General features: G+C 38.7%; 1 protein-coding gene across 1 annotated transcript; it reads right to left on the bottom strand.

Annotated features, from left to right (window-relative positions):
• Nucleotides 1-1,216: 1,216 nt before the first annotated feature.
• On the bottom strand, nt 1,217-23,661 carry LOC306883987 (E3 ubiquitin-protein ligase TRIM35-like). Its single transcript, XM_079439573.1, has 6 exons — nt 23,054-23,661; nt 22,679-22,774; nt 5,584-5,814; nt 5,476-5,498; nt 5,274-5,395; nt 1,217-2,987 (listed from the first exon to the last, which is right to left on the bottom strand). Exons 1-6 carry the CDS (start codon nt 23,450-23,452, stop codon nt 2,494-2,496), a joined length of 1,365 nt encoding a protein of 454 aa, XP_079295699.1. The 5' UTR covers nt 23,453-23,661; the 3' UTR covers nt 1,217-2,493.
• Between the last annotated feature and the right edge of the window lie 415 nt (nt 23,662-24,076).

Genomic DNA, 24,076 nt, shown 5'->3' with positions numbered 1-24,076 from the left:
GGTCTTCTGCCCGGGTCTGGTGGTCGTCTGCCCCGCCGTGGTGGTCTTCTGCCCGGGTCTGGTGGTCGTCTGCTCCGCCATGGGGGTCTTCTGCTCGGGTCTGGTGGTCGTCTGCTCCGCCATGGTGGTCGTCTGCCCCGCCGTGGTGGTCTTCTGCTCGGGTCTGGTGGTCGTCTGCTCCGCCGTGGTGGTCTTCTGCTCGGGTCTGGTGGTCGTCTGCTCCGCCGTGGTGGTCTTCTGCTTGGGTTTGGTGGTCTTCTACTCCGGTCTGGTGGTCATCTACTCTGCCCTGGTGGGCTCCTGGTCCGTCTGCTCCGCCCTGGTGGGCTCTTGCTCTGTCCTGGTCTCCGGTTCCACCGGGGTGTCCTGCTCTGCCGGTTCTGCCTCAGTCCCCGGTCTTCCCACTTCCTCACGGACCTGGCCCTCCGTCCCTCCCCCTGTTCCGCCTCCGCTCCACCGCCCTCCTGGACTATATAGGAGCGTCTGGAAGCCGCTCCTTGGGGGGGGGGCTATGTCACGAATCCTGGCCATGCTCTTCCGTTAACTCGCCACCAGATGTCACTCACTCACCACATGGACTCGTACACTACACAGCACACTAGACTACAGTTCCCACAATACATTGCACTGACGATACACACAGCTGTCACTGATTACACAGCTGATTTCACTGATCACCCTATCACACACACTATTTAAGCCATGGACTTCCTCAGCATCAGGGCCGAGTATTGTTTTGCATTTATCACTCACCTAGCGATAGCACTTTACAGAGCCATTGTCTTAGCCTTAGTCTTGCCTTGTTTTCCTGCCGTGTCTGACCCTGCCCGTGTTTCCTGGATTTACCCTTCGCCTCTGCCGTTTGGACTCTGTTCGCTCCCCGTTTGGATTATTGCTCTCATCTCTGGATTATCTCTCTGCCTTGCCCCTTTGGATACTGTTCGCCGATCGTAGACCCACGCTTGCTCCACGGATTGCTGTGTCTTGCCCTTGCCATACCTGTTTGCCCCTGTCTAACCCTGCCTGTTTTCTGACCATGTTTTGTAATAAAGCTTTGCATATGGATCCGCACGTCTCGCGTCTCGTCAGCCCGTAACAATTATACTACCAACTAGTGTCCAATGAATGTATGTGGGGGTGGCTGGGTAGAGGACTAAAATTTGCCCATGATCGTGCACTACTTTGTTAGCCCAGTAATCCACACATCACACAATTTCATTCATAAATTAGTTTATTGACATCAAACTCTCATGACAATAAATTGCATCGTGACTGCCATTCAGTTCTCTCTCTCTCATTTTTCATTCTACTTGCTATAAACATGAAATGGTACACAGAGAACAGTGACCAAATACAAGGATTAATGCTTAATTTGTCATCAAACGGTTGCAGAGTTATGACAGTTGTGATACCCTGTGGGCATATTTTGATGCAACCGATTTTGAGGAACTCAGGTTTTCAAGTCAAAGCGGACCCGGCGGACCTCTGGTTCCAGAACCTTGGTAGCTTGGAGCTCCACACAGAAGATATTTATACAAAGTGCCTAAAATGATGGTTGTGGTCCACATGAATGGCTTGAGGTAGAGGGGTGTCTTGAAGCTTTTACTTGAAGGTAGCGTTGGTTGCTGTAGATCGAATGAAAGTGAAGGAAGATTGCGGAAGGCAACTTTGTACTTCTCTGTGATGGAACCACTAGGCAGCTCTCATTAACCGGATCTGTATGACGTGCAGGAAGGTGTTGTAGATCTTTGGAAGTGAAGAGCTTACTCCAGCTGTATCGATGATGCAGTTGAGTGCCATTCTCAGAAGAAAGACGACAGCTTCACGTCTAGTTTCTAGATGACATGTTGACCTGCACTGCAAACAATGCTTTTCTTATTTAGATTTGTTGTCTTGTTTCCATGGACCGTGGAAAGAACAAAGTCTGGGTCCAAATGCAGGTAAGGATATATTTTAATAAACAAAAAGGCTAACAAGGCAAAAAAACAAAACAGTTTAAGGAATGGGATACCCAAGTCAGCAACACGGTGCATGTATCCCCAGAGATAAACATTAACTAACACAAATAATTAAGCCAGACAGAGTAGACAAAAGTGTGGTGTATAAATAGTCTATGACAATGGGAAACAGCTGAGGGTGTAATAAGTGACAGGTGTGTGGAGATTGGGGAATGGAGTCCGGGAGGATGGGAGATGGTGATCTCTGGTGATGAGGAGGAAGAAATTCAGGGCCCGGACTCATGACAGAATGTCCAAAAGTAATATTTCAATGAACATGCAGTGGTCATCTGGCTGATAGAAGTGATAAGTTGCAGCTGCTAGTTGAACATGAAGCTGGTACAGTTATTATATTGCAGGGCAAGGTTATTACAGTTCTTAGTTTTTACTTCATTTCTTATTTCTGACTGTAACAATTGACCCATTCCTCACCCCCTTGAGTTTTTGACTGCACTTCCAGTGAACACAGGAAGATACAGACTGACAGGTGTAACATTTACAAACTAATGGATGGTAAGATCCTCAGAGGAAAAATTCCATAACAACAGAAGAATGGAAAGACAGTGTCAGTAAAGGTGGTTGTGAATGTATGTAGATGTGTGTTAGTTACAGGATCAGAGAATGACACAGTTCCTCTGTCATAGTCCACATCAACTCTAACACGCTCAAGCCTTTGCTCTACAGGAAAACCAGCTGCTTCAAAGAGCCCATACTGCACACTCCAGACACCAGTCCTAAAGAAAACAAATCCCTTTCTTTGGTTTGATGCATTAGTTATTCCAAGACACCAGTATGGACACTCATTAACCTCTACATCCCAGCAGTGTGTTCCTGAGTTAAAACCTTCTGAACCCAGAACACATGGATAGATGTCAAATCTCTCTGGATTTTCAGGAAGCGGCTGACAGTTCCAGCTGCCCCGCACACTGGTCAGATCAGCAGACAGGCTGTGCCATGGATGAGCAGTGTTTGGATCCAGAATCACAGGAGCTGATGAAAGAAATCAGCAAGAAACTGACCTTAATATATTGATCAATAATATACTGTAAACACATTATTTAAAATTATTGTATCACTAAATATTTGTGTAAACATGTAAACTTGATAGTGAGGACCTCAAATGTGTTTATCAATCTAGAAAGTCATCTCAGACAAATGTGTTTTTGAGATGACCAGTGTTCATGTGATTCCTGCTTTGCATTATGCTGTCATTGTGTGAAAACTAAGATTTTGAGAACAGAATATAAAGTATATCCAAATGACATGAATTTAAGTGATATTAAATATTTTATTGTCTGCATTGTTGTATTAAAAAAATAATTATTAAAATGTATTAAAATACATTTATAATAACTCTTATCATTCAAAAACAATGGTTATGCCTATTTTGTTCATTCTTTTAAACGCTGCTTTTACGTGCTTTTGCACCAGTTCTATTGTGCATATGACTGTGTTCATAATGGAACTTAATGGACTACTTAATTAATACTGTACAGTGTTCACTGTATACTGCTTATTGTATTTACTATTCGGATGCATTATTGCACACAATTTCAGAACTCATCCTTATAGAGTATATCGGTTCTCATTATCAATACTTAAGCTTAACTTAAGCATTGGGATGTGTTCATTTATAAATTCATTTTGGGTCTATTGCCATCATATCTTTGCTCTCTTCTCTTTATATCCTTTCACAGTAATACTTATATACTTTCATGAACTAAACTAGGGAAACAATCTTTTCAGTGTGCCGCACCGAGTGATTGGAAAAAAAAAACTTCCAATTAATTTGTGTTGCTACGGGAAGATTCAAATTTCAAATGTTTTCAAGTATGTATTCATATGGTGTTGTTGTTGTGTTATTGTAACACTTTGAAAACTACTGTGGCTGCTCATCTTGGACAGGACGCTTATGAAAAAAAGAAAAGAAAAGATGAATCATCTCAGTTTATTTCCTGGAAAATAAAGGACATATTATTCCATTTAAATGTATAAATTTGGTAGATTTTTTTATTCAAAGCAACATATATTACATTGAAGGTATACATTTTATCAGTTCATGCATTCTCTTGAACCCACGACCCTGGTCCTGCTACTGCTATGCTCTACTGTTTGAGATACAGGAATGATGGAGAAGAACTGTAAATGCTGTTGTACACTACTTACAGGTGCACCTCAATAAATTAGAATGTCGTGGAAAAGTTCATTTTTTCTTGTAACTTTTTTCAAAAAGTGAAACTTTCATATATTTTAGATTCATTACATGTAAAATAAAACATTTCAAAAGTTTTTTTGTTTTAATTTTGATGATTAGAGCTTACAAAAATCAGTATCTCAAAATATTAGAATATTTACATTTGCGTTTCAATTAATGACCATCCCTACAGTATAAATTCTGGGTATCTCTTGTTCTTTGGAAACACAATAATGGGGAAGACTGTGAAGTTTCCAAAGTCAGTGATGATTTGGGCTGCCATGTCATCTGCTGGTGTTGGTCCACTGTGTTTTCTGAAATCCACAGTCAACGCAGCCATCTACCAGGAGATTTTAGAGCACTTCATGCTTCCTTCTGCTGACAAGCTTTATGGAGATGTTGATTTCATTTTCCAGCACACTGCCAAAGATACCTGAAGCTGGTTCAATGACCATGGTGTTACTGTGCTTGATTGGCCAGCAAACTCGACTGACCTGAACCCCATAGATAATCTATGGGATATTGTCAAGAGGAAGATGAGCGACACCAGACCCAACAATGCCGATAACCTGAAGGCCGCTATCAAAGCTTCCATACCACCTCAGCAGTGCCACAAACTGATCACCTCCATGCCACGCCACATTGAGGCAGTAATTAAAGCAAAAGGAGCCCCTACCAAGTATTGAGTACATATACAGTAAATGAACATACTTCCCAGAAGGCCAACAATTCACTAAAACTGTGTTTTTTTATTGGTCTTATGAAGTATTCTAATTTGTTGAGATGAATTGGTGGGTTTTTGTTAAATGTGAGCCTAAATCATCACAATTAAAAGAACCAAAGACTTAAACTACTTCAGTCTGTGTGCATTGAATTTATTTAATACACGAGTTTCACAATTTGAGTTGAATTACTGAAATAAATTAACTTTTCCACGACATTCTAATTTATTGAGATGCACCTGTAATTTGGCAGGTGTAGTGGGTCATCTGATTATGCTCATGTAATGCTAAAATCTGTAAACGTTTCTCCATCTATCATTTTTATTGTAAGTTTAACAGCAAGATTTTCTGCAGACTCACTGTTTTGAACAATGCCCTGCATCTTCTTCCAGACTCTGAAGGGCAGGTTGCCCAAGTAACATGCCACATGAATCAAAGCTCCAGAAGGCGTCTGTGGATCTGGCTGTGATGAGATCTGGACTCTGGAAGAACACTCAGGATCAGAACTGCAGTGGCTTTGGATCAGAAGCAGTGAGACCAGAGACACCAGCAGATCACTCACCTTTCCACTGAGACTGGAAACTCCTGCAGAACAAACACACCACTGATAATCAAGAACTCGATCAATCATCCATCAATCAATCAATCAATCACTGATCTGAAATCAGACCTTTAGAAAGCAGACATCACTGGCTTTCGTCATCTCCTCTGTGTCTTTGATTGTGTGTGAAAGAGCTGAGATGTGTCTGTTCATCTCTTCCAGCTTCTCCTTCATCATCTGTTGCTTCTGCTCCTCTTCCTCTCTCAGTGCAGTGATTGTAGCTTCTTCTTCATCTCTGAGAAACTGATGAAGCTTCTCAAACTGCTGTTTAATCTGAAGCTCTGTGTGCTTAGCTTGAGACTGAAATAAAATCATATTCACTTCAGTTATCTTTGAATGGAATTTTTTATTTATTTATTTTTTATCTAAAGCCTTAAATGTGTCACAATTAAATGCTTAAATTAGTTATGTGCATCATTTTAAATTAAGAAATGTATGAATTAACCTTACAAAGTTTATTGTTGATGACTTTACTAACATTCTAAAATGTCCATGAAAAGTCACAATGTTAAATACGTTAATTATTTTATTTGAATGATTTGAACCATTTGCATAGTTAGAGTTGTGAATCTTTATGAAAAAAAAACATTAGAGATGCTTCATTCAAAACAATCACCAATGACTTTATAAGCCATATGCAGTTATATAAGCTCTCTGCTCACAGTTACTGTTTAAACATAGAAGCAATCATGGGCGTAGAAATGAAGCGTTAGCGTATGTTCCAACAGGAAAACTCACATTCCACGTCATTCTTTAATACTAACAGGTCTGGCCAATCACTGCTTAACAACTGGAGTATTTAAGCACTGAACTCTGTGTTTCATTTTTCACAGTTGATGACTGTGATAATTCTAGCGATTATCGTCGATTTGATTTCACAGATACTATTTAAACTAAACTGATCTAGACAATGGCATCTCTGAATTCAATAATGAAATGCCTTTAACTGAAAATTGAGTGTTTAATCTTATTTTTATACATTACTGACACTCTATCCTCCAATTTGATACTGCTAAGTGCTTTGACACAATCTGTATTGTTAAAAGCGCTATATAAATAAAGGTGGCTTGACGACACTGACGTTTCCTGCTCAGTCACGCAAGCTGTCGCCCGATTTATTGCCCGACTTTTGTCGGGGGTTATATAGTATGAAGTTTGTTCTCTGCGAAAGATAGATTGCGAGTTCGGCATTCATTTCAAGATGCACGCCGTATCATTGGTATCGTGCAGCAAACTGACGTTGCGGCGATTGTTTGTGGCTTGGTCATATTGCTATGATATAGAGGTGTTGGGTTTCATGGCGGAGGATGTAAAACATTGCCAGAGCATTTGATTTCATGTCCGTTGTCACTTCCGAGTGCCTGCCGGGAACACAGTCTCAATCGTCAAATTATAATCTCGCCCGAACGCTCACGTAAACTTTCATCAAATTTTCCAAGCCCATTATTAAAAAACACAGTTGCTTGTCTCTTCTGCATTCCGCCTTCATCTCTACATCAACATGCAACACTATGATAAGTATTCATATTGTTTTATGCACTTGTGGCGGATGGGTCTAGAATTGTTCTTTGCAAAAACATTCTCTTATGTATTCAAGACAAATCGCTCAGTTAAAATCGAGGAGAAAAAAAAAAAACAGTTTTCCAACAAAAGACACTATTTAATGTCATGTTTTTACTCAGTCTCATTCAGATACATCCAGAACCTATTTTCTTTTCTGTTGGGCTTTCATATCATGAGGATGCCGTTTGTATTATTTTCTCACAAAAATATTAGATGTCTAGCACACCTTTAAGCCATCTGTTGTCTAATCTTATATTTGTCTTTGTTCCTTCAGTCATGTTCTATTTGCGTTTATTCTAATACAACAGTCTCCGGATACCTTGTCCTGGAACGTGATAAGTTTTACGACTTTTAGTCTTGTTGTGTAGCCCATTTATGCTAGAGGTCCTTGCCGTTTTCTGTGTCCTCAGAATAAGAGTATGAAAGAAAACCTTAAGTTGTTCCCAGTTCGACAAATACACTCTATGATATTCTCTCGATGCATAACATATAGACTTAAATTAAGAATTTTCATCATAGATTCCACCTTAATATTTATTTGTTCTTCAGTCGAGGCTTGTAACAGATGTAAACCATTTCAATATAAATGGCATATGTGCTCAGCATTCTGCATCAAATTTTGATCTGCTATTTTAGATAAAGTGAGCAGGACATAGCCTTTGGCTTCGGCAGGCATGTATCATCATACAGTGCCTAGCACTCTCTAGCGCTACAGTGGCCATAATTATCAAGTTTAAATTAATAAAATGTAACAGCAGAGAGATCCATTTTTGAGCTATTTGTCAGATTTTAAGACCGCTTTGCTATTTTCACGAATACTGTTCGCAAACCTTGCTCTAGATCACGACGATATCAATCAGCTTCAGGTACGTGCGTATGCGTCTGCATTGGGTATATAGCTATAAATTGGCGTGTCTGCTTCCTATGTAATGGTGCATTGAAATATTCTATTCCTCTATTGTAAACTGTGCACGCGAAGGCCTTTCTATAGTTCTATTGTGTGTTATGTTTGTCCTGTCGGACTTCGGAGGCTATAAATACATTTCTTGTTAAAAATCAGACTTTCGTGCCCTGTGGATCATTAATGTCCTGGTCAGACGCATGCCTGTTTGTGAAGTACTGCTTTACTGTTGTGATACACTGTCCCAGACTTCTCATAACACGGCCTAACGTGGCCCTTCACGTAACTCTGCTCATTGTGATCATCAGGTAAGTTTGATTGTTATTGTTCATGAGACTTGGCCTATCATAGGCCTTCGCATAACTCTGCCTATGATGGTCATCAGGTAAGTCTGTCTATCATTAAGAAGTTCGGCCAATCGTGGCCTTTGCATTTCACGGCCTATCGTTGACTTTACATATCACGGCCAATCGTGGCCTTCGCATAACTCTGCCTATGATGGTCATCAGGTAAGTCTATCTATCATTAAGACGTTCGACCAATCGTGGCCTTTGCATTTCATGGTGTAAGAATTACAGAACCTCAGATACTTTGAACTCCTGAGATGGACAACACACACACAGTGCATTAACATACAGACATCTGTCTCCACATCCCACTGAGAGAAAATGCAGGAAAATGCCTCTCTCACATATGCATCAGTTCCTTTTCATCCCCTTCTTTCCCCTCACCCATCCTTCACTCACTCAGCTCACTCAGAATAGTCGATAGTAGAATGTAAAGTTCTACATTAATGCAAGTGATATTTACAGTCATGTTTGGTATCATTTGAATTGTCTCAGGGCGACTGGTACAATGGTCTCATTCTTATAAGAAGTAAACTAAAAGGTAATACAGATCGTAAGAGTTCAGAGATATTTTGCATACTGTAGAGGGTGGATCAGCTCCTAGTGGTTTTCATGCCAATTACCTTCTGTCCCAAAAGGTGCTAACTCGGCTTGATCAAAGCAAATTCAAATTGTGAGTTCCTGCCTACATTTCAGGGGTGTTGGTCTTGGTCTGAGGTACTTAAGGAAATGTGGCAAAAGGGTCGGGGCGATTCTGTAACCAGAAGCCCGTAGTGTGGTGTCTCAATGCTCACACTATGTATTTCTATAAAGTCAGGTATGCATCCTTTACTCGTAGATTTATCTTTGAGAATTCGATGTTTTGCATTGATATGATTTGAGCTCTTTGAATTGCTGTGGAATTGACATAATACATACAGTATTTACCTGACTGATAATAAATGGTTACATTTGACCTTATTCTGTTTTACTCTGTAATTATTGACTCTAGTAGATTACGTTGCATCCTTGTTAAAGACATGAGCAACCGAATGAACGAGTAAATATAAAGTCAACAGTTAACTAGAATAATCAAATATCAGAAGAATACAAATTAGAAATAGACAAGCAATCAATTTGTATTTCAAGTTAAATACGAGGTCATAATAAAATGGAGTCAGATTAGAGTTTAATTTAAATTGAAGAACTTTGCACATTGGAAAGACCGAACACGCAGGAAACCTTCATCCACCATTGGATACCTTCCTTGGACCAAATGTGTGGACCTTACAATGGCCTATCGTTGACTTTACATATCACGGCCTATTGAGGCCTTCGCACAACATTGAGTATTCAGATTTTTTTTTTTCTCTCCCTCCTCTTTTTGGGGGGGTTTCTCTGAGTGGGTTCAGACAATGAGATGGAGTCTATCAAGTGTTTGCAGGAGTCTAGCCTAAAGACTGTTTATAAATATCGGTATTTATGCTCTTTCTTAACAGCTGTTGGCATTTAAATACTACCTTTATCACTTTACTTAAACTGATGACCTTCTTAACACAATGCGGTGGTTCAGATTCCCCATAATTGCTGATGCAGAGAACGTGCTTATCTCAATACTACATTTTATTTTGGTATGGAACTTTTAGCAAATAGCCGGTAGCGGTGGTTACCTTTCTCATTTGCTCCTTACATCCAGCCTATCATGGCTTTTCACATACCACGGCCTATCATCAGACAGCCTGTTGGGGGCCTCCATGATACACAGCCCGTCGGGGCCTTCACTTTACATGGCCTACTGAGGCGTTTACATTACACAGCCTATTGTGGCTTTTGAACAATATGGGCTATTACGACTATCAGGTAAGTCTGACTGTTATTAAGTTACTTGGCCGATCTTGGCCCTTCACGAAATTGGCCTATTGTGTCTTCTCATCACATGAATCACGCCGTCTTTTGTGTTACATTGTTATTTATGGTTTTCTTAATTTAATGCCAATCTTCTGACTTTTTATTTTAGGAAATCTAATAAAGAAAAGCCTCAACTGGTTTGTATCAATTCACACTCTTTTTAGGGGTAGGCTCCGCCCCCGCCTTCATCAACAGGAAGACTCAAATTCCACATCATTCATTTATACTAACAGGTCTGGCCAATCACTGCTTAACAACTGGAGTATTTAAGCACTGAACTCTCTGTTTCATTTTTCGCAGTTGACGACACCGACGTTCCCCTCCATCCTCCCCACCACCACCAGGTTAGCCCTGTCCATTCATGGGGGTAGGCTCCACCCCTTCCTTCATCTTCAGGCAGGAAAAGACAAATCTGCATCCCCAGGATTTGGATAAAGGACGGAGCTTACGCCAAAGAATTTTATACAACTATACATTAATTATTGTGCTCACCACCATCTGTTAACACTTTACAGAATAAATATCTTGTAAACGTTTACCTTCTGAGTCTTTCTGATAGAATACTCGGGGCATGTGCAGGACATGATTCAATGACATCAAGGCTGCAATTTGATTGGTTATTAAGGCACACGTGATCTGAGTTAGCCGTTACGCTTTCTCCAATAGTATGTAATACAGACCCACTCATCTCCCTATAGTAAGGCAATCTCTGGCAGGAGGTATTTGCACTGAGTGTAAATAGCAATGGATGCAATTTACACTAAGTGCAATAAGCAATGGATTGTATTTACCTTATGTTAAAATAGCTATTTTTGGCTATTTATACTACTTATTGCTTGCAAATAGTGATAATTATCTGGACCTCAGTATTGTAGTACATTATAAAACAGTACGCCATCATAACCTATTGAGTGTAAATTACAATTTTAATTCAAATTATTAAATCCATGCCACCTTATTGGGACAATAAAAGCCTCCATACACCAACCCTAATCCTACTTTATACTTTATTTTCAACCTTTTGATTATTTTCTCCGTTTTTATTGAATTTACGATGTGATATGAGATTTGAAAAGGGAGAAAAAAAAAGTTTGGCAAAAGGCGAGTTTGAACCCTGGTCAATCGCATCGAAAAGCACACACTTTACCATCTATTGCCACTGGATGTTTGACAAGTAAAATTTGTAGTGTTGACTAGCCCAATCACATGTTGGTGGGCGGAGTTATTGCAAATAGCTTCTGCCAATAAGGCGGGCTATTTGCACTTAGTGTACATAGACACTCCGAATAACTTATGAAGTGCAGGAAATCCCTAATATGGACAAAGGCATCCTGCTATCACTGCAGTTAAAAAAAAGGTAATTTCAAGTGATCTCCAGGTGAGGTAATAAATAAATAAATAAATAAATAAAGTAAATGATTAATGCAATGCTAACTTACATAACATTTATTACAGTACATAAACTATTCTGCTTTATGTGTTTGTACAAACCAATCATTAATTACCAATTGCAATGAGGAAAATATAGGAAAACAAATATTTTAGAGTAGAAACTGTAAGATTTACAGAACCTCAAACACTTTGATCTTCTGAGACGGATAATACACACAAAATGTATAAACATACAGATATCTGTTTTCACATCTCACTGAGAGAAAATGCAGGAAACTTTAAGTTACTCACGTAACCTTGGTTCTTTGACAACAGGAGTGAGGGATCTCACTATGGGAATTGCCTCGGACTTGACCAATCCTGGAAGCACCAATTACACCACGTCTGTCGGTTGACAGACCAATCATGACAGTGATGAGGGAGTCCTGCCTCCCCAATACTGCTCCACTGCATAACGGTCCCTACCTCATTCTCAGCATATCTCTTCTCCATGCTGCTGCAAGGAGGGAAGTGTGGTGAGATACCTCACTCCTGTTATCAGAGAACCGGGGTTATGTGAGTAACCTAAAGTTCTCTTTCAAACATTCGTTCGGTATCTCACTATGGGATATAAACAACTCCCGTATTGCAGATATGCTGTCCGAAGCAGGCATGTCATCCAACTCAGTAATGTTTGGTAACATAATAACGCAAGCCCTCCATGTACACAGTAAAAAATGGGGTGTTAATATTTCAGAGTAAAGTTATTTTAACCCAAATAGAGTATTTTCAACATTTGGGAGAGTAAAGTTGCTCTATCAGTGGAGTTAAAAGTGAGTGTAAAAATCTGCAGAAACGCATGACAATTTCAACTCTACAGCAGTGATGAATACCCGCCACTCTGTTGTGCTGAAGATTGGCACGTTTGTCGGTGGAGAAAGATCGCTCTGGAGTAACGTTAGGCCACTGATATTGCTAGGTAAGTAATAATCCCTGTGTTGTCAACACACAAACGGTATTTTTTAACTTTACATAATTTTAGAGTTGTGCTGATATTAGTTGAGGTCATAATACAACTAACCAGCTAATCCGTATCGGTAACTGTGTTTCTTACTTGCAATATTTTCACGAATGAATTTGGTCAGAATGATTTATGCGTAAAATAACGTTAGCTCGGTCGATATAACAACAAAATATTTAATATCTATTTTTTTAGCTTCCCATTCAACGTTAATCTGGGTTTTTTTATACTGGTAATGTTAGCATGATTCTGATGTTGGTCTAGCTCTATATCACTGATTGCATGACGTGTTTGTTTAACATGGCTTAACCATTTTAACGGGTTACTGTTTGAACTAAAATAGCTAATGAGCTAGCTAACTTTGGCACAGTTATTTGGTAGCTAGTGGGACGCGGTGCCTCTAAACTTTAACTAGCCTAAGTTAACGTTAACCCATTTGCTGCAGAAAATAGCCTAACGTAATATTCAACCAGCATAACTTTGTCTTCTTCAGCCACTCTTTGTAATTGCAGTGTAACATCTAAGTAATGCATAGTGCATTGCCACTACTGAGAGAAATGGATAGATAATTCTTAGTTGAACCAGCCCTAAATTATGATTTTGAATATATATATTTTTTTGTTAACAGGGGCAAAATGCTGTTGCGTGTTCAATTCGGGGAAGAGCAGAAATATGTCAAGCTGTCTGAGCTGACATTCGATGCTTTCTTGAAAGAAGGTGGGTCATTAGGTTAAAGCAATATCACCCAATGATACAGCACCTATTATGTTATGATATCTGTCAATAATTATTTCTGCTGTGCTTTATATTTTCAGTTACATAAAATCGGGTGCAGATACTTGTCTTTCATCATTTTGTGAATACATGAGGCAAACTTAAATATGACCTTTGATTCTTGTGAGGGAATGCATGTTTTTTTTATTTTATTTTTTTTAAACAGCGTGTCTAAAATTCAACATACCAGAAAGCAGGCAGCCAGACATTAAGGTGTATGACCAGTCAGACACAGAAGTTGACACAGAGGTTTTTGAAGAAATAGTGAAGGAGTCACCTGGAACTTTCAGAATCATGCTGGGCAATGGAGGACTTGGTATTCATTCAGACAATTCACAAATTAGTTTGTTTAGTTCAAAGGCCGGAATGAGAACATTTATTGTTTTAAAAATAACTGTTTCTTGTAATATGTTTCTATGTTTTGTACAAATTTCATAATGAACAGGTGCCTCTCAATCATCATCATGCTCGGGTACATCTGATGACACCGTCATCCTGAATTTCACGATGTGTGACCCTGTTGAAGAAGTAGCTGCTGCCGAAGGAAGCCAGCCTAAAAGGCCATGTCACATAAACTATGAGGCAAAAGCGGTAAGTGGTGGAAATTGCTGTTAAGTCCAATCTGAATGTTGTTTCACCATGGGAAGTGTTCTTTAGATAGCTTTTTTTTTTCAGCATTACATATGGTTTTACAATAACGGAAAGCACATTTTATTCCACCTATAGTTGATTGAAAAAATCCTAACATCAAAGCCTGGTGGTGAACGCATTATGCAAGAGTATGGAAAAACCAAATCTCTGACAGATGCCACCAGAAGACAGATGATTAACATACTTGCTGCTGAGATGACAGAAACACATGGGTAAGCATTAAGCATATAGATGGGCTGTAAAGAAACATTGTTATTGTTGTACAGTTATTAATTATGTAAATTGTGTTGTGCAATGTCAGTTGAGTGTGATGTTAAATTTGAATTCATATGCTAGGACATCCCCCCCCAAAAGTGTCAGAGTGATGTATGCACAGGGGATAGTAGCTTTGTTTCCCTATCTAGAAGACCCATACTCACAGCATGGATATGTAAGTAAATGGGTTATTGCAACATTATGCACATATTCACTCTTTGAAATGTTAATAGTACTCATTTATAATTTATTTATAATCACATAGGAACATTACTACGATCCGGAGAGTGGTTCGGGATACCTTGCATGGCGATTGAAGACCATACAAAGAAAAACAGCAGAGGAGAGAGGTGCCTCAGTCAGCAAATCTCCTAAAGGTATGTTTACTGATCAGTGATGTGATTATAGTGGTGACCTGTGAATTGTACAGAAATCAGTTCTTAACATTGTATTTTTTCTTAAGTTGGTGGGCCAGGCCGTGGTCGTCAGCCCGTCAGCCCTTCAGCCCTTCCGTCATCTGATGAGGATGTGGAAGCAGCTATTTCTGTTTTGAGACACTCTGCTGATGAAAAGACTGTCCGCGAGAAGATGGAAATGACCTTCATATATCGGCAAGCAATGGTCAACGATGAAGCCAAATCATCAGATGTCTTCTTGGTCTTCCCACGATTTCTGGACACACCAGGACTGGTATGACATCTTAATTCACTGCATCACCAAAATATCCAATGTAGCATTAGGCATCACTCATCACTTCTGTCTATGTGTGTTACATTGCAGATAGAACAAGATTTCAGACTTATGTTTGGTGAGGCCACGGCCAACAAATTCTTGGAGAAGTGGCCAACCACTTTCAAAGCAAAAGTAATAAAGGAAAGTCACGGACTTGTACCCACCACAGAGCTCTTGGATTTGATGCACAATGCTGAGTCAGCTGCTGAAGTTGAGAATGGTATGAATGGAACTGTTTTACTTTTTAATGTAGGTGTGTAGTGTAAATTTTCGTAATGGTGCAAGTTGTCAATTTGAATACTATGCCATGGCATAATGTTAACCAGGTTTTAATGTACTTATTTGTAGGCTGGGACAGTGACATGTCCGCCATCTTGCTGCTGCTACATTTGCTACCACCATCTGCACAAGGTAGAAAGAGGCCGGGAAAGCTGTCTGCATATCAAGCTGTAGATCAGCTCATCAGATTTCAAAAGGTATGCTTAAAGGATTAGTTCACTTATAAAAATTGTTTTGCTGATTATTTACTAACCCCCATGTCATCCAAGAGGTCCATGTCTTTCTTTCTTCGGTCGAAAAGAAATTAAGGTTTTTGCGGAAAACATTCCAGGATTTGTCTCCATATAATGGACTTCCATGGTGACCAACGGTTTGAGGGTTCAAATGAGGGTTCAAAATCTGTCTCAATACTGCTTCAAAGACTTGACACAATCCCATCAGAGAAATAAGGTTCTTATCTAGCAAAACAATCTGTCGTTTTCAAAATAAATAAAAAAAATTATATACTTTTGGACATTTGACCCCTCATTTGAACCCTCAAACCGTTGGTCACCATGGAAGTCCATTATATGGAGACAAATCCTGGAATGTTTTAGTCCTGGAACCTTAATCTTGTGCACAGTTTAATGTGATCTGATCTATTGTCAGAAGTTAGTCACCTAAAAATTCTGTTGAATGTGCTTTGATGTAGGTTGGAACCAGTGTGCAGCAACATCTAGATAACATCACCCAAAGCAGTCAGCCCTACCTTCTCGCCCAGGGATCCACACAGAGCACCATTCACTCATACTTCATTGTGGTTGACAAGCATGCACTTCCATGCAAGGCAACAGGTTCAGTTGGAGTTTTTGACGAACTCTTTAAAGCCCATTACGTCTTTGGTACGTCATACAGTTTTTCCCTGAGCAGCTTTTTCACTTTTGTGCAAACAACCATTTATAACATCGACATGGGGGAAACAAAGGAGACTCCTAGAGTTGCAGAGTTGCGAGCAAGAATGGTGCGTTAGTTGAGATAAAACGATGAAGTGTTTTCTTTGCAAAAGTGACCATGGAAGTCCAAACAACCTTGTTAAACACTTTAAGGTAATTCATGGGCTATTTACAGGCAGGACTCTTTTTCTGAAGTGTGGTCAAGAAGGATGCTCACGTTCTTTTGGTAGTTTTTCTGGTTTAAGAAAGCATCTTAATAAGTGCCATGGAAGCAGTTTAGTTGATTCTGTAGATTATGATCGTTCATATCCTCAAAGTACCGTCAATACAGGTAATGTTTCTCATGTTGAAGAGTCGACTGAATATTTAGAGGCCGAGTCACAGTTATCTTCGCCATACATTGTAAATAGTTGTTCAGCTGTAATTTCTGATCTAAAGGCAGCAGGTGTTGGTCAAAGTACACTGAATTCTGTAGTGATTTCCATGGAAGAGATCGTTCAAGATATCCATCAGCATGCTAAAGAGACAGTGATAAAAGATGTATTTAGTAATGAAAGAGAAACGGAAATGTGCAAGAAAGTTGAGGCATGTTTTGAGGGGTTAGAGAATCCTTTCACAATTCTAAATTCGGAATACAAGAGATCCAAATTTATGACTGACAAGTGGGAAATAGTAGAACCAGTTGAATGTGTGATTGGTTCAAGATTTGACACAAGACGAAATAAAAAGACTGGAACATATGATCAGGTAGTAGTTCAAGATAAATTCACGTATATTCCAATTTTATCTACACTGCAGTCAATATTTAAAAGTCAGTATGTTGCAGAAATGTTGCAAAGCTCAGCTACTAGCGACTCTAGTCTGAGAGATATTTGTGATGGATCTTTTTTTAAAAGTCACCCCCTGTTCTCAACTGAGAAGCAGACAATACAGATCCAGATGTTCTATGATGATTTTGAGGTCGCCAACCCTCTGGGTCCTAAGCGAGGTATTCATAAATTGGGTGGAGTATATTTTACTTTAAGAAACTTCTCACCAAAATGGAATTCTTTCTTGGCTAACATACATCTGTGCGCCTTATTTCATACTCAAGATGTTAAACGGTATGGTTTTAGTGAAATTTTTGCTCCCATTGTTCGAGACATTAAAGTGTTAGAGAGTGATGGTATTGAGATTCCATTATACAATGGTTATGTTCGTGGCACTGTAGTACAGGTTACTGGTGATAATTTGGGTTTGCATAGTTTGTTTGGACTGGTGGAGTCTTTCAGTGCAAGGTACTGTTGCAGGTTCTGTTTAGCAGAAAAGGAGGACTTTCAGACAGAATTCTCTGAAGATTCTTCCAAAGTAGTTTTGCGCACCAAAGACATACACACTGCTCACTGTCAAGAAATGGCTTGTAATCCATCCCTTCCATACGTTTTTGGTGTGAAAAGGTCATGCATATTAAATTCATTGGAGTATTTTCACACTTTTTATATATTTTAAAACACTGTAGAGAAATAAAGTAAACATTACACTTAAAGTGTCATTTAAGTAAAATTGTAGATAAATTAACTCTATACTGTGTAATCATATTACTCTTAACAGTGTGATTAAACTACAGTGTTAAATACTTTTACACAATTCATTGTTATTTTTTACTCAATATTGAGTAGAATTAACTCTAAAAACTTGACACTGACCAAAGAGTAAATTTTACACTGATTTCGAGTGAGACCAAATGTTATCTGAAACAGAGTCAAATTCAACTCTTTAGGAGTTAAATTAACACTTCTGTTTTTACTGTGTACTATTTACAGAATAGGATGGAGACATGTGAAATAAAAACAACCTCTGTACGAGTGTTTTTTTTTTTTACACACTTAGGACGGAATGAGCCAACGAAGGATCTGTAACATCCAGCCGATAAAATCTGACAAAAGTGTGTGACGAAGTCCAACTCCAACGCCGCCGCACAAATGTCCTGAATTGAAACGCCCTTAAACAACACCCACGAGGTGGCTAACCCTCGGGCACTATGAGCCCAAGGGTATTCAAGGGTTGCTTTGAATAACAAAGCAACCTTTAGTGAAAGGAGATTTAAATCGATATTATCTATCAGCTCAAAAGGAGGACTTTAGGAAAAATGGGACTTTTTTCCCTCTCTGGAAAAGGGAGAGACAACCACGAATTGACCTGATGGTCTGAGTTCAGCCTGAGACCCAGGTAAATTACTTCCTGCGCGGGCACTAAGCAGGTTTTCGACTCGTTTATTTTGAAGTCTAAGCCTTTTAAATGAGACACACACAGATTCATATCTATCTCCACCTGCCGCCGTGACGGAGCAGAGAGGAGGAGATCGTCCAAATAAGCTGACACTCTGAGACCCGCTTTTCTCAGTGGTGTTAGAGCTGCCTCGACACATTTCGTAACAGTTTGTGGGGCTAAAGCCAAACCGAAAGAAACTGTCAAAAATTCGTAGACTGTGCCCTGAGGAATTTTCTGTGTGCCGGATAAATACTTATGTGAAAGTAAGCGTCCTTCAGATCTACTGATGCAAAACAGTCTCTGGGACGAATAACATTTTATAATGTTTTTATTGTGAGCACTTTGAACTTTCTGAGGTGTTTGTTCAGGTTCCGCAAATCCAGGATCGGAAGGAGACCCCCGCCTCTTTTGGGAATGACAAAATACCGGGAGTAAAAGCCGTGCTGGCTGTTCTCCTGCGGCACCACCAGAATTACTCTTTTGCTCAATAAAGACGTTATTTCCTCCTTTGTTTTGTATTGATTTGATTTGATGTGATAACTCTGAATTGGCTATGTAATTGGCATAATACATATTAACCTGGCTGATAATAAATTCTTACATTTGATTTAATTCTGATTTACTCTTAAATTATTTTCTCAAGTAGATTAAGTGAAGGCGTATGTTACCGCAAATCTGCATCCAGGGTTAAATACATACTGTACTAGTTATCAGGTTAGATTGAGCATGGAGCACATCAGGTGATATTTTAGATTTCTGTCTAACTGCTTCACTTTAGTTAAGTTGTTATGCAGTTAACTATGGGGGCTAGACAAAATACTATTGGAGTTCTAGCATGGTTCAGGCATATTTCATAGTGATAGCCATAATCTCTGATTATTGTTAGAGCTTCAACTAAATTGTTACATAGGTGACTGTAGGGGGCTAAACAGAAACACTATTTCAAGAATGACGAGCATGAGCCAGTCTGCTAAATAGTTAGTCATAACCTCTGACTAATGATCAGACTGGAGAGTTTGTGATTGTAAAGTACATGTAAAACGGCCAACGTGATACACTCTGAGTGACATACGTTCATGTGAGCATTCATTCCTAATGAACGAATAAATACAAAGTAAAGAGTTAACTAGAATAATCAAATGTCATAAGAATAATAATTAGAAATGGACAAACAACCATGTCACACACTGTGTTGGAGGGAACGACGGAGACGTGGTCAGAGAAACAGTCTTTAATAAATCCAAAACAAGGGGTAATCCACACTAAGAACACCTTAGACACACGTACATGACAATTGAGACCCGACAAAGACAGACAGCACAGACTGGGACTTAAATGCATGGGGAAATGAGGACAATAAACACGACACACCAAAGCCAAATTAACACAATCAAAACAGGGAGAAACTGGGTCACTGGGAGAAAAACACACTCCAGTGTGCGTGACAAACCAGTTTGCATTTCAACCTAAATTCAAGGTCTTAATAAAATGGAGTCAGATTAGAATTGAACTTAAATTAAATAACTTGAAAAGAAGACTGAAGGACCGAACATGCAGTAAGCCTCAGCCACCATTGAATGGCTTCCTTGGACCAGTTGTGTGGACCCTACAAAACTATTGGTTATTGTCTGGCAGTGTATTTGATTTCTTAGCCAACTTAAAGAGAAGAAAAAAATAAACCCAGTCAATTAGACAAAATTCAGGAAAAGAAAAAAAACATTTACATTAAACATTACATTTCTGTGCTTCTCACTTCTGAAATTATGGCTACGCCCCTGGAAGTCATGATAGAAGTAAGCCACTGTAGGTTGCTTATTTGATATTCAAAATAACTCAAAAATATCCATTTTACTTATAAGTAATTTTAGCAATAAGTAATGTATATGTTCTCTGTCTTTTTTAATGTTGGTAATATTTTTGTTCCTTTTATATTTGATTTCCCTGGTAGAGTGTTTCCATAATTACTTTGCATAGTACAATTCTTTTTTCTCTCTGCAAACAAAGTTGTGTATTTTATTGTGTGAGAAGAATTGAGAAGATTCAGTGCAGTGAGAGCTTTTATACGGACTGTCAACTGTCAATTCATACTGAAATGAATACTATTTAGTGAAGAATTGTGTAAAACCAACACAATTTAACTTGTAGGATTATTTTCACAATATTTGTGTCCCAATTCTGGTGCTGCATCCAAGGCCGAATACGTAACAGCGGCACACTGAAAGCTGTCCCAGTTTGAAGGCTCATTTAAATGCGGCCACAAAGGATACAATGAATGGATCCTTTGTGGCTCAGACTATCTAGGCTATCTACCTTTATTTCAACACGGACATTCAAAGCAATTTTCTTTGAATGTGCGAGACTTCTTGGCCCATATTCACAAAACATCTTAAGGCTAAAAGTAGCTCATAATTTGCAGATTTAGGAGAAAATCTTAAAAATAATGGTCTTGCCAATCCTAAATTTAGGATTTTTGCTCTAAGAGTATTTTACAAATCATTTCAGCGCTAAAACTAGCTCCTAAATCTGTGAAACGTTAGGAGTAGTGAAAAGAACTCTTAAGTCACTAAAACCAAATTACAAACTATCCACCCTGCTGAAAAAAAAAAAAAACAATACAAACCATCACATATATTCTAATGGTTTCCACTACAAATACCATCACAAACATTACAAACCATCAACTTTTAACCATTAAAACTATCAAAAAATAGTTTCCTGTAGTCTGTTTTGGGACATATTCCTAGGATTTAGTGGTTTTAACAAGCCAACAATAGAAGGCGACCAATTACCAGTAGAGACCAACAGGTCCCATTACAGTTACCATTAAAACCAATACAATTCCTATTATAACTAGTTAAACCACTACAATTTCTGTGATGGTTCCTATTGTTTGTTTTATCCAGCTGTTGCCAGCAATCTGCCTCAGAACATAAACATTTTAGAAACACACTGCATTTATTTGCACGTTTCCTGCACATCTTTTTTTTTTGGGGGGGGGGGTTTGAAGGTTCTCCCAACTCCAAATTTTCCTTTGATAGTATCCTTGTTTTCATTAACAAGTTGGGCAAGAATAACAGCTGTTCTTGCGGTCAGTTTGGTTTTCTTTTACGTTTGCATGTCTTACAATCAGGCATGATTATTCCACTCTGTTAATTAAAAGGCTATTTAGCTAAACATATACTTGTTTAATAAGTGATATTTGAATGAGGCAAAATAATATCGCGCTCTACAATATTTCTATGAATAAATCTCTGACAGAGACCATCAGCCAATCACTGTATGCATAGTTAGTAAGCATGCTGACATCATCCAAAGCAACAAGGTCATCCCCACCCTTACTCTTAGATTAGGGATAGTTCAGCCAAAAATGACAATTTTGACATTAATTACTCACCCTCATGTCGTTCCAAACCCGTAAGACCTCCGTTCATCTTCAGAACATAAATTAAGATATTTTTGATGCATCCCATGAGCTCTTTGACCCTCCCATAGACAGCAAGAGTCCTTATTTATTAATTTATTATTAATTATACTGCATTACACTTTTAAATGTAAGTATTGGGTTTCAACTTACTCTAGTATCTAATGGCACAGATGTTAACTTATATCTTAACAAGATGTCATTTTATTGTAAGTTTATACTTATGTACATAAATGGACTTGGTGAACATATTTAGACAAGTTGTGACAAGTTCAAAAAAAGTTACTGCTGCTCTTTGACTACGCACACACAGCAGCAGATCATGGTTGTCAGTCCTGTATTTGAGTCCTTAATACGGGTACATTCACACACAGTACACTTATTTACGGGAGTGACAACTGCCTTCTATAACCAAACTCACACCTGAACATTTGAATGTTTCACAACCGCATTCTCATTCTCAACTGAACTCTTGTTGTGTCGAAAAGTGATAAAACATTGCCATCTTGGATATAACTTTAGTCACTCTAGCTTTGGTTACTGGAAAGGAATACGGGCTTGACTCCCATTGCATGTTCATACCACAGTATTCGAGAAGTTACCGTAAGCTACTGTAAGCACGTGGGTTGATTTTGTACACAGCCTTAAAAATGTATTATTATTCATCATGGCTGATGGATCGCAGCTAGGGTGACTGCAGCATGTATAAATTGGAAATACTGAAATGAGATTATGTGTCACTACGTTTGAGAACCACTGGTGTTAATCAGAACTGCTCACCTTCATTTGTTTAAGTGTCTTTACACACTCTTCTTTACCATTCTCTCGGTGTATAAGCTTCCTTCGTAAAGACTCGAGTTCTTTACTGAGCTCATCCTAGAATTGAACAAAGTGAAAATACAATTTAATTTATATTGTATGAGAGAGAGTGTGAACAAATATTGTTTAAATACATGTTATGGTTTCTATATTTATTGCAAGTTTATTTCACGAGTAAGCATGAAAAATCTATCTGAAACAGGTTTGGTGAGTTTTGAACATACTGTATTTGTGTAATACAGTGTATGTATCTCACATGACTGAAGAGTTGAGAGCCAGTTTAGAAACAAAGATAAAAGACACACAAAGACAATCAAACCCATGATATTGTCTTACCTTATATGATGAAACAACTTCACTAATGGGTCTGAGTGTGTGATTAATGTGTTTCTGTGAAGTAAAGCACACTACACACGCAGGCTCTTTGTCCTCCAGACAGAAGAGTTTGACTTTCTCACCATGTAAACTACATACTTCCTCAGTCCCTGATAAACGCCTCTGAGTCTGATATCTTTCCTTCAGGATCGACTCACACAAGTTTTTTAGCACAAGGTTACACGGAGGATCATCTCTTGAGGATCTTCTCCTGCAGACAGGACACTCCTGAGTTTTCTTGATTTTCCAGAACTGTTGAAGACACTCTTTACAGACACTGTGACTACATGATAAAATAACAGGAGCCTTGAAGGTTTCATAGCAAACAGGACAATAAAGTTCTTCTACAGATGAATCCATTTTCACTGTTTGAGCTCCGGCACCTAAATTTTACTTTCACTTTCTGAATGATGGTTTCAGCAATAAATAACCACAACCACAATCATCTGCTGTCTGTTCAGAAACAAAGATCTCAAACATTATTCTTGTGTTTCTCTCCACTGATCAATGATTCTGTATTGCTTTTGTCCAGAAAACCTTGTTAACCTTCAGCAAAATGATCCCATGTCATCCTGTTTAAATTCAAATTCAAATTCAAATTCAAATTTTATTTGTCACATACATATACATACATAGTACGACATGTAGTGAAATGTATTGTACGACTGTCCAACAAATTGTCCAACAAAATTAAGAAAACCTCAAGTTTACAAAAATACAAATAGAAAATAAGTACAGTAAACATATATATGGAAATAAACTAGCAATAAAATAAAAATAGAATATGAGAATAAAAATAGAATATGATTGTCATGAATCTGGTCCATGCTCTCCCTGTCAACCACCACTAGAGGTCACCCGTTCACCACAGTGACTTTTACACTCACAGCACATTGGACTCCATTTCCCACAATCCATTGCACAGATCACAGCTGTCACCATTCACACATCACACACACCTGATCACCATTTTCCAATCACCAC

This window comes from Barbus barbus, assembly GCF_936440315.1.
Source record: "Barbus barbus genome assembly, chromosome: 18".
NCBI classification, from domain to species: Eukaryota; Metazoa; Chordata; class Actinopteri; order Cypriniformes; family Cyprinidae; genus Barbus; species Barbus barbus.
This window is presented reverse-complemented; position numbering and strand designations above follow the sequence as displayed.